The 12,349-nt window shown below is 42.7% G+C and overlaps 1 protein-coding gene across 1 annotated transcript in view; it reads left to right on the forward strand.

Moving 5' to 3' along the window:
• The first annotated feature begins 2,805 nt into the window (after window positions 1-2,805).
• Window positions 2,806-12,349, forward strand: part of LOC126428355 (carbonic anhydrase 6-like) — a 313,905-nt gene continuing 304,361 nt past the window's right edge. Inside the window, exons 1-4 of the mRNA XM_050090286.1 lie at window positions 2,806-2,881; window positions 3,503-3,574; window positions 3,689-3,910; window positions 4,130-4,305. Coding sequence (XP_049946243.1) covers window positions 2,806-2,881; window positions 3,503-3,574; window positions 3,689-3,910; window positions 4,130-4,305 — 546 coding nt within the window. The remainder of the gene's footprint in view (window positions 2,882-3,502; window positions 3,575-3,688; window positions 3,911-4,129; window positions 4,306-12,349) is intronic.

Genomic DNA, 12,349 nt, shown 5'->3' on the forward strand with positions numbered 1-12,349 from the left:
TAGCTTTTATATGACTTTTGTACATAGCTACAAAAAGTCTGTTAAATATGATGCGGACGGAAACATTAGGTTACGTTACAGAGCTGTCTGCTAGCACAATCTTTACGCCGCATTCGTAATCGTTGGCTACGCCAACTCTCAACCAGATTGCCCCTTCCAACCTAACTTAGATATCTGGCTACACCACACATCAGCCTGCCATTACAACCAAAATTTGATTTAGGCGAAGGGGGGGGGGGGGGGGACGACGACTGATTTCCCGTATCACGCTCTAGGCAAAACTGTTAGTTATTGCAGATTGATTGGCAGTCTCAACGACAAGAGTTACTAATGTGACACTTTTGTGAACAACCCATAATTTTAGAACAGTTCTCTTCGTCTTACCTGGCATCAATAGCCCTATGGGGTCCCAACAGCTAGCTCCATCAATGTCCGCTTCTGCCATCGAATCTCGCCAGACTGTTGTCCTATCAGACCGACCGCACCGCACATTCGACACCTTCAGAGTCACTCACTAGCCAGTTAGCAACTGAGCCGGGCACTGTTTACATTGTGAAAGGAAAACTATGCAAAGATATACACTCAAGAACCACCAGTGATTTGCACGCGCGCAGTAATAATATCTATGGAGTGTCCATCGACATGCGCAGAACGAAATTTTTCTCGCGAACGTACGTCGCCTCCGAAAAAATCCGGCGTTCTCGTTCAAATGACCATAACATGAGCACAGTTTGGATTTATTAATTTTTTTTTTTGAGGCAATGAAAAGCCATTATAAGGATATGTTTGGGAATTACTTTACTTCAGATTTTCAGTACACAAACAAAAACAAAATGGTGCCCGTAATTATGACTGGATCAAGGACATGCGAGTCTGAAGTACGCAGTGCGGCCCCTCAGGAGTTATCTGAAATCAAAAATGGATAACCTCAGTCGATATGACATTAAATTTATCGGAGCTCATACCTAACCACAATGAAACAACGTTAAATTTAACGATACAGTGCTAACTCGAACTCTGAGGTCGATTTTTGGAGGTTTGTTTCACTCTTTTTGGCTTTATAATAATTAGCTGGTTAGTGATAACGCTCCTGCCTTTCTTTCGGGCCCCTTTAAGGCCTTCTGCTTTCAGAATGGAGTTAAGAATGTCACCACCACCCCGTATTATCCCCTGGGGTCCTTTGCAGAAAGGGCTAATAGGAATCTTAAGTCCTTTTGATTATTTATTGTCAGAAAACACCCAGGAAATGGGACTCCAGTCTTCCCTGGCTCAGTTTTGCCTTTAATAGCGCCATTCATGAAGCCTTGCTAGTTACGCTTGCATCCTTGATCTTTTCCTGCCCGGTTAATTCCCCTCTTTCCAACTTGTGGGGAATTCAGGATCTTATTCCACCTGACGTTAATCCGCGGGTCATCAAGGAAAACTGGAACCGGGGCAGGCGTAATATACTCAGAGTTCATAATAAGCAAGCCGAGCGTTATAATCGTAATCGGGAAACCTTAAGGGTAAGCCGGGAGACCAAGTTTATGTCCGCAATTTCCAAGGGAGGCAGGTGCGCGGCGGTAACCTTAGTAAATTTACTCCTACTTTTCTGGGGCATTGCACTATTATGCGTATATTAGGCCTGCTAAATCTCTTGGTTAAGGTGAATAGCTCAGGCAAGCAATATCGGTTCGCCTTAGTCAAGTTAAGTTCACGTAGTTCGGGATTTGAATTAACCCATTCCTGGGTTAAGTTTGCGGCGGGAGGGGGGGGGGGGGGGGAGGTTGAGCCGCGCTCACTCGCAACTATGCTTTTTCGAGAACTTGGCTGTCTATCTATGTTTGGTTTCCCGCCCTTGTTGTGGTTACGCCGTTCTTCTTCTTCCTTCCAAGCGTGTGTGCCGCGCGGGATTAGCCGAGCGGTCTCAGGCGCTGCAGTCATGGACTGTGCGGCTGGTCCCGGCGGAGGTTCGAGTCCTCACTCGGGCATGGGAGCGTGTGTTTATCCTTGGATAATTTTGGTTAAGTAGTGTGTAAGCTTAGGGACTGATGACCTTAGCAGTTAAGTCCCATAAGATTTCACACACATTTGAACATTTGAACCTTCTACGTGTGGCAGCAGCGATCTGTATCGATATTTGCACCGTGTACCATCCTTGGTTTTGTGCATATAGTTCTGGCTAGGGGGTCTGCAGGCAGTCGGTCAGTTGCTGCGTACCAGGGAAGTTATCTCCGCACAGTCCAGTCAGCTGGGTCCGCTGGTAGTCCATGCACAGTGTCGGAGCGTGTGAGTATTGGGACACGGCCGGCGCCATTCCAAAATACCGTCACCAACCCCCCCCACCCCCCTCCCCCCACCTACGTATACGCGCTAGACATTTCAGTATTGGGACACGGCCGGCGCCATTCCAAAATACCGAATGTATCCGGTACGTGTTGCCTCTCTAGTCGTTATTACCGTAGCGGTTTGTGACATAGAGAGAGTCCTTTCCTAAGCATCGTTAGTAGACAGCAACAAGGTCGCACGCAGTGTATCCGGCAAGTGTTGACTCTCTAGTCGTTATTACCGGCGCGGGGTTGTGACATAGAGAGAGAGAGTTAGCGCCATCTCTCTCTATGTCACAACCCCCGTTAGTAGACAGCAACAAGGTCGCACGCAGTGTATCCGGCAAGTGTTGACTCTCTAGTCGTTATTACCGGCGCGGGGTTGTGACGCGCTAGGCAGGACCTATATAAATCAATGCCCGACCTACCTCACTCTCACACTGCTCGTATACTTCATTCATCCAATACTTGTCACGTCTTCGTAATTAAACGTGTAAAAATGAAACGAACCGGCAGTGACAGCAGCAGCAGCAGCAGCAGCAAACGTGCTCATGTGGACGAAGTTCCATTCCCTGGTAAGTACATTTTCAGAATTCTGATATCTACACCCTTTAACTCTGTGTATGAGTGCTACATATCTTTATAATGCTCTCTATAAAGATCGCTCCTCCACTTGGTCTCTGTGTGTTCCTGCTTACGTTTTTTACCCTTTTGAATCTCTCTCTCTATAAAAATTGTTTATCCACGCCTTTTTTACCTCTAACTTAGGTGTATGAATCTTTTATTTTAACTGTTACATTTGTTTTGTACTGCTCTCTATAAATATTGTTCATCCATGTGTTGTATGTAACATATGTTATACCCGTTTTCGATCTCTCTCTGTAAAGTTTACTAAGTCTTTTAACGGATTCTATGTTTGTGCATGTGTTAAGTCTTATAACCGTTTTGGACATCTCAATGTAAAGAATGACTTTCCACATGTTGTATGTGTTATAATTAATTTACCGTATCCGCTATAAAGATAGAGCTTCCACGTGTTGTGTATCTGTTATATTCGTTGTGCAGTGCTCTTTGTAAATATTTCATTTCGTTCCTTTTTTTAAATTTGCTGGTCCGCTTATTTCTCTATCACTTAACTGAAAGCACACTTCCCTTTCCATATGCGATATTATATTCAGTCTTCTCCATCTTTCTAGATTTCTTCCAGCAAATCTTGGTTAATCTAGACAACCAGATCGAGATGGAAAGAGCTCAAGCGCAGCTCGAATGTAAGTACATTTATAATACAATCACACTTCTTAAACTTAAATAATTTCATCTAATATATACCCGTTTCCTGATTGTATACATTTAGTCCTCATAAGCCGGTCTTTTCTTTGTAGATGCGCCTAATTCAGAATTCGGTTCAACCACCCAAAACGTTCAAGGAGGCGGCGGTAGCGTTCAAACGGCGCCCGCCACACAGGACACTCAGTCTTTAGAGGAGGAGGAGGAGACCAACCTGCCTGACCCGTTTGAGGAGGAGATCAACCTACCTGAGTGGTTTGAGGATCTACTTGATTTTGGCAATGAGTTGCTCAAACCATGGAGTCAGAGCGGAGAAGGTGAATAATTTTGAACATTAACATCCCTTCACATAACCACCATTATCTACTCTTATTGTTATTATGTATCGCTCTTTTAAATATAAATCACTAAATTAATTTTTTTCCTTATTTATCTTACAGGTATATCACACGGCGTAGGCCGTGTTCCTAGAGCGGTGGTTGCGGGGGCGGGACTCGGGCGCACCGAACCGCAAAGACACGCCGCGCCTTGCGTAGCCCCTATAAGGGCTTCGCGGGAAGCGGATGCAGAACACGCACCAGCTCCTCCCCCAGCGCTGTCGCCACCGTTTGGCTGCGCAGCCCGTCCGCCATCGCCACAGCCTGGCCCTTCAAACCGGCTGTCACCCCCTCCTCCTCTAGAAGCAGCAGCTCACCGCCGCCGCCCACGCAAGGTACGCGTTACGAGACGTATACCTCTCCCCGCAAATGATGATGATTACGATCACCCATCACCAACCCATTCATCTATCGGGTGGACTCCTAGTTGTAGCAACAGTAATAATAGTAATTTCCTTATGGCTAGCGGTAGTTCTCTCACCCGTCCTATCGATAACGAAGTCGATCAGAATAACGGCGTAATGACTCCCTTAGAATACTCAGCAGTTGCTAGAGCGTTTGAGGGGCGAATCTCTTTCACCAGAATTGAGAATCCAGGCGGGAGGTATCGCGATCCTGTAAGGTTTTTGGAGGCGTGCCTCCCCGTCTTGGAGACCGAGCTCCTCAAACTCTTAGAAGATCCTGAATTTAAAGCCTTTAAATGCAGTGCTGTGTTATGCTGTGAACTGAGTCACCCCCCTAAACATCAAGGTGGCGCGGAGACGGCTACTCTGCATTATATATGGGGTGACAATGGCGTTATTTCTCGGAGCACATCGATTGCTGAGTGGTATAGAGAATCCACCTTGAGCGCTATTATGGCCCGATTTTCCGAGATGGAAGTACGTGGATCCGCTAAAGCGCTCAGCAGTATACCACACCTCGACATCCATATACATGTCTATGATCCAATGAATGGAGGGTCTAGTTATATTAAACTCCCTATAGATATTGAGAAAAAGCAGGCGTGCATTAATGTTCAAAATAACTATGATAATGCGTGTTTTGCATGGTCAGTCCTGGCTTGCGAGAGAAATTACAATTACAAACATCATCCCGAGCGTCCCAGCAGTTACAAAGTCAAAGATATTAAGAGACTGTATAACTTTGACGGAATAGAGTTCCCTTTAAGAATCCAGGACATACCTAAGTTTGAGGCTCAGAATACCGCAATATCGGTCCACGTTTATGGCCTGGAGAAGAAAAGCAAGTCAGATGAGCAGAACAAGCATACAGTAGTAGGCCCCCTCCATTTCTCAAAATTTGCAGGTGAACGAGAGTTGCATGTCAACATGCTGCTCTTCTCCGAACGTGATAATTATCACTACGTCTGGATCAAAGACATGTCCCGACTCATTTCCTCCCAGTTAAGTAAAAATGATCATAAACGACATATTTGTATAAGGTGTTTGAATTATTTTTCATCTCAAGAGTTATTAGCGACACATCTATTAGATTGTGCATGCAAGGACCCGGTACGTGTTGTTATGCCCACTGAGGAAAATAAATTCATTAAATTTAAAAATGCTCACCACCAGCAGCGTTGTCCTTTTGTTGTGTACGCCGATTTTGAATGCTTGCTGGCTCCTATTACTCGTTGTGAAGGGAATCCCTTAGCCTCACACACAACCTTCACACAAAAACACGTACCTTATGCGGCTGCGTTCCAAGTTGTATGCGCATATGATTGTAAACTTAATAGCTATCAGTCTTATGTAGGGGACGATCCGGCGGTTTGGCTTCTCACTGAGCTTGAAAAACTTTCATGGCAAATTCACAAGCTCTACAGCATCAATATTCCCATGACCAAATCAAAGGAAAATGATGACTTGTATGAAAAGGCTGTTAATTGTCATATTTGCGGGCTGGCCTTAGATAGAAAAGCGGAGACTCCTCGTAGAGACCATTGTCATCTTACGGGTAAGTTCCGCGGTGCAGCCCACAAAGCATGCAACTTGAAGTATCAGTTACCTACACACATACCCGTCTTTTTTCATAATCTGAGCGGGTATGACGCTCATTTTCTCGTTGAGCACTTGGCTAAGTTCGGTATGAAGAAGGATCAGGTCAATATCCTGCCTGAAAGTGTTGAAAAGTACATTTCTTTTTCAAAACGAATGACGCCGAAAATTACGCTCCGCTTCCTTGACTCTCTACGATTTATGCAAACTTCGCTCCAGAAACTTGTTGAGACTTTACCTCGGAATGATATGCATATCACTCGATCTGCATTTACCGATGAGGAAAAGTTTCAACTTGCGACGAGGAAAGGAGTTTTCCCGTACGAGTATCTTGATAGTATGGCAAAACTAAATGAAACCAGGCTTCCCGACATAACTTCTTTTACCAGTACTCTCACTGGCGATACCATAACTAACACAGATTATGAGCATGCCGTTAATGTATGGCAGGAATTCAACATCCCCAATTTGGGAGAATATGCAAGGTTATACATGGACACGGACGTTCGTTTGCTTGCAGATGTTTTCGAAAAGTTCCGGAGTGTATGTATGACCACGTACTCTCTGGACCCTGCCTTTTATTACACGGCACCTGGGTTGTCCTGGGACGCTATGCTCAAAAAAACGGATTGCAACATTGAACTTTTGACTGATGCTTCAATGCTTCTATTTTTTGAGCGAGGGATCCGCGGCGGACTTTGTCAATGTGTTCACAGACACGCCAAGGCAAATAATCCGCGGATGGGTGTCGAGTACAACGCATCCCTTGATTCTAGTTACATTTTGTACTTAGATGTTAACAATTTATATGGGCATGCTATGAAGCAACCGCTGCCGGTTGCCGGGTTCCAATGGGTGCCTGAAGACGAATTGAAGGGATTAGGTGGACAGATAATGGGTCTTGCGGCCGATTCTGATGTAGGATATGTGCTTGAGGCAGACATCGCGTACCCTAATAATTTGCATGGAGAGACAAGCGACTTGCCGTTATGTCCAGAGCAACAAATTCCACGAGGAAGCACCATCCCTAAACTGATGGCCACTGTTGGGGATAAGCAGAGGTATATTATTCATTATCGTAACCTCCAGCAGTGTCTCAGATTAGGAATGGAGCTCATTAAAATCACCCGGGCAATCTCCTTCAAGCAATCCCCCTGGTTGAAGGAGTATATTGAACTAAACACCGAAAAGAGGGCGGTCGCGAGTAATGATTTTGAAAAAGACTTTTATAAATTAATGAATAATTCCATTTTCGGGAAAACTATGCAAAATGTAAGAAATGAACGCGATATTGTTATTAGAACCGCATGGGAAGGGCGTTACGGCGTGAGAAAATGTATAGCCAGGCCAAATTTTAAGCGTGCCACCATCTTCAATGAAAACTTTGTTGCTGTGGAGATGTCGAAGACTGCTGTAGAGTTTATGAAACCCATCTATTTGGGGATGTGTATACTCGATATCTCCAAATTCTACATGTACCGATTCCACTATGAGTTTGCGAAACCTCATTTCATAGATCCAAAATTACTTTATATGGATACAGACAGCTTTATCTACTGGATCAAGAACTGCGATCCATATGAAGTAATTAGGTGCAATGGTAAAGAATTTGACACCTCTTCTTATGAGATCAATAATCCTTATGGTATTGTTCCACAGAACAAGAAGGTTATCGGTCTCATGAAAGACGAGTCGAATGGTTTACCAATTGTAGAGTTTGCGGGACTGAGATCGAAAATGTATGCATATCGCACAGTAGACGGGAACACTCTGAGGCGGGCAAAGGGTGTTAGACGGATCGCGTCTCGTGCGCTTACGGTCGAGGACTATTTGCAGTGCCTGTACGGTCGTAGCGTTGAAGGCGCTCATCCACACATGGTTCAACAAACTAGTATTCGATCACGAGCTCACGAGGTGTACACTGTGCTGCAGTCTAAAGTCGGACTGTCTCCTCATGACGATAAAAGAGTCATTTGTGAGGATGGGGTGGGAACCCTCCCATACTCACACTATTTACTTGAAACGAAAGTAGGGGTGGGGGACTCTGGTTGAGTGATAGAGAGGGAATGAGTGTGTGAATGTTATGAATGTGAGCTATGCGTGGAAATAGTATGGCTCTTTTATCATAGTGTAAATAGTTGATGAGAGTGTTTTGTTGCGTGTATCAGTTTGCGTGCTTCCAAGCATGTCTGAGTGTGCGAATGAGCGCGAACTTGTGTTAAGTGTGTGTGTGTGTATGTAAATATAATCATTATTTTTTCAAAGAAAATCATAATAAATAAAGTAGTCTTTATATCTACATATTGCTGACCATTATTAATATATATATATGAAAAGGCTATAAATTTAGCCAATTAACTTCTGTATGAACAAAAAAAAAAATAATAAAATTTTCTCACTTAATATATCCATCACTTCTAGTCATTATAGAGCTTAGATTTTAGTTTGTAAGTTTCACCTACCGCTAGCCATCCAGTCAGAACTAGTTTTTAAGTGTATGAATTCCCCTAATTAAATTCTTTCTATGTGTTCAATTGCTTGTTCTAGCGGAAAATGTTTCTAGACGTCCACTTTAAAGAAAAATATATATGTTCACCTTGTTCTTGTAGTTGAAAATCTTTAAATCGACTTACTTGGAAAAAAATATATATTCAATTTGTTGTTGTTCTTTTCGAAAATGTTTAGAGTCATTGACTTGGAACAAATAGGTTTGGTATTAATTAAAAGTGCTTTGTTTTTCTGGTGGAACTTCATTAGCGGTATTAGATACTTTGTAAGATAGGGTAGTACCTCTGCATTAGCTTTAAAATTATATATAATTTATCTGAAGAGAATGCTTATATATATTTCTTAATTATCTAAAATTGTTAAAAAATTGTCTAAAAAGATGTCGAATTTCAGATTTTTGGTTAAAAACCAATCTTATATCTGTAAACTCATATTTATATATAATGTGAAAAATGTTAAATTCTGATTTCAATAATAAACTCAGTTATTTCCTTCTAAAAAAATGTTGTTATTATTTGATACCCTAATAATGATTATTCTTTTTATTAAAAATATTATAAATTTATTTATGTGTGTATGCAGAATACGTACATACAGCCACATCGCAATGCATAAAGTTATAAGGTTTCCTGCTTTTAATCACAAGTGCAGGACTTCTGCTAGTTGTCACGAACACACACAGCCCAATGCATCGCTATCTCTTACAGTCCTACGTCAACAGATGCTTTAGAGAGCGTAATCTGACGCATCGCTTTCCACAGCGGCCGCGAGGTCGGCAACTGGTGCAACCCCCTACCAAGCGTCAGCGGCTGCGCGTGTCTGTCGATTTCGACGGAGACCGCGAGATCGGCATCCGCACCTAACTATGACAGTAGGCTCATTCCACGTCAAAGGCCGGGGTATGTGTCTCTCTCGGACAGTTCCCTTCATATACAATATAAAAAGGATAAACTTACAATACTAGGGACGTTGGATGTCATAGAAAGAAAAAAACACTCAATCTTATAAATTATTATTTATTTCTAATAAAAGTGAAAAGTAATTTTACATTCTCATATGCAGATACAAATGCATTTTTTTGGTAATCGTTCTTCAGTCGATGGATGGATGGACATCCGTACCATTCAAGGTCTTGAATAGATGCAAATTTAAATATTTGACGCATCCAGGAGGTTTTGTCCTTTCCCTTCACGTAAACGATGGTGTCCTTGTGATCGAATAATTTAAGTGCGATCACCACATCTTTATAGGGTATGCCGGGATCATCCCAGTGAATTCCATGATAAAAATTAGTTAACCACAATGCACTGGTCCGTGTTTTACAAGATTTCACTTGCGTGAACGGTCTTGGTGATCGAATATTTGCGGAGAAGGTTTCAATTATTCCTGCGTCTTGTGTGTAGACCACAAAAGCAACTTGTTTAAATACGAACTGTCTTCGCTCTCCATCATGGAATCCTTGAACATCTGCAATGATCTTCACAGGCTGAGTTGCCATCGTCAAATGATCAATGCATAGGACAGCATATTTTCATTTATACAGCTCGTTGCACAACACCTGTGAGCGGTGAGTAATTGATTATTCTGTCGTGTAGGACTAATGCATATGCAGCGGTGTGTTCTGGGAAATTTGTCGATGATTCAAATTCAATTCGAACGTCTATAGGTCCAGACTTAATTATCTCATTCTGTTTAGAGCAGTCTATTACAATGATCGGTGAAAGCTCTTTGAACTTACGAGGACTCAGTAGACACCCCCCTCCCTCTCCTTCAGCAATTTCATAGTAAGAAGGACGAAACCTTGCATACATGTCATACGCGAGGCTGTATACATTTTCATTCCATTGCAGATGTAGATTGTCATATGGGTAGAATTCTGAATTGAGGTAGACTTTGGCGTTAGTTAACTTGCAGTTATCGAACACGGTGGAATCGTTTGATGTATTTGCTCTTCTATCAGTCTGAAACGCAAGTATAATGAATCTGGGTGTCTCGATATGACTGGAGGTCTTAATAGCCCATGTTTGTCTGCTCGCGGTCGGTAACACTGGATACTCAAAGATCTCCCATGAGCGGAAGGTCAGTGACAGAAATGTACCTGAATTCAACACTTTCAAAAGCTTCAATCGTTCCTCGTCGGATACACTGATGTGAGGCATTTTCCATATTAATTTGTTGATTGTGATCCTATTCTCTTCTTGAGCTCCTTGAATGTACGAGTTATTGTCTGTCGCACTCCGCACGAGAATAAGTTCCTGTTTAGCGTTCATAATAATCTGTCTCATATCCTCAAAATATCCCATAAGTATTTTTAGAGGTATGCATGCAGTAAATCGCTTGTACTCCTGGGGTGTTCTACCCTCCGCATCGTCTATGAACCATCCAGCATTTTCTAAACTGTGCAGATCTGCTGGTGATGCCGAGACGTATGTTTTAAGGGTCGATGTTAGACCAACATTGCGTGTACGATCAATCTCAGAACCATTCAGTTCATAGCGAATCTCTTGGAAGAGGAATGCCAATGCGTTGCGTGTCAGCTTGGACCCCACTGTATCGGTGCCATCAGTTTTCTTGAATGACCCTTCGAGATATATGAAACTCTTGCACGGAAGAGTGAGTGTGTCCTGGTGTTGTATGACAATCCTGATTTCATCATTCTTGTTAAACGTGGTTGAAGCGTAAGATTTATGAGAGAAGTATTCTTGACGTATAATTCTGTCATCATACTCTACTGGATTGGTTATATTGAGTGATGACGTCATTGCAGGGTTTGAGACCAACTGATTTAAGAAATTCGTAGTTCACAGGTGTTATCAGTTTGCTATTCAGTAGCGAAGTGGCGCGCTGTGTATTGCGTGCACTTGTTTTATACCGCAAGCCCATCTTGTTTTAGATGTAATCGTATAATGATTTCCTCACCGCGAAAGTCGACAAGTTTATTATTCTGATCCACAATACGCAGCTCCAAATAGCCCAATGTCTGAGCAGTCACTGGAAGGTATATTGCATTGGCAGGTGTCTCAACAATCTTATACCCCGCTGCAACTGAGGGGAAGAATCCGTAAATAGTGTGAATGAGAGTATCGTTGAGATAGGAATTCGTAGCAATGTTACACTCGACACGTATTGTGCTGACTGGGAGTATATCCACAGACTGATTGGACTTGTAAAATTTAGTTGGATCTTTCTTCAAAATCTGCCCTTTTGTGAATCCAAGCAGGGGTCCTATTGAATGTTTCTGGCTAAAGTCCCTCTCTCTCGAAGCTCAGAGATTATGGAGATAACTTCATTCGAATGAGCTGTATTACCTGCAGCAGCTGATGCCATGAGCAGACGTAGTCGATCTATTAGTTCGTTGGGGTCGTCATAATATATATACTGAGGGACTCGATTGTTCACTGCCTTAAGACCAATGTCAATACCATCTCCGCTGCTGGCACCGTTGTTGTTGTTTTGGTCTTCAAGTATTGGTTTTATAATGGTTTTATACTTCCTGTTGGTTAGGCTTTTGGTGATCTTGTGTACACCAGTCATGTGTAGTATTTGACGGTACGTGTCCTTATCACTAACTGAATAATTTATAGGTTTTTTAGTTGGTCTTAGGAAAATAAGATTCATTAAGCCAGGTGTTCGGTCAAACTGTCTATCAGCTATTTGTATTTTGTCTTCTGTTACAGTTATGGGATGCGTGCCCAACATGTATGGTCTTCCTGGGCTAACGCCGAATGTTCTATCTATCTGGCCTGGTGCGTGACTAATAATGAATTCATCAATGGCTTGACTGTCGTTTTGGGTCGTTTTTGTTTTTGGTGAGAGCTGTCGGAGAGACTCAGTAACGGGCTTAAAGGTCTCTCTTAGTGTTTGCTGACGA

This window comes from Schistocerca serialis, chromosome 12 (assembly GCF_023864345.2).
Source record: "Schistocerca serialis cubense isolate TAMUIC-IGC-003099 chromosome 12, iqSchSeri2.2, whole genome shotgun sequence".
Classification (NCBI taxonomy): domain Eukaryota; kingdom Metazoa; phylum Arthropoda; class Insecta; order Orthoptera; family Acrididae; genus Schistocerca; species Schistocerca serialis.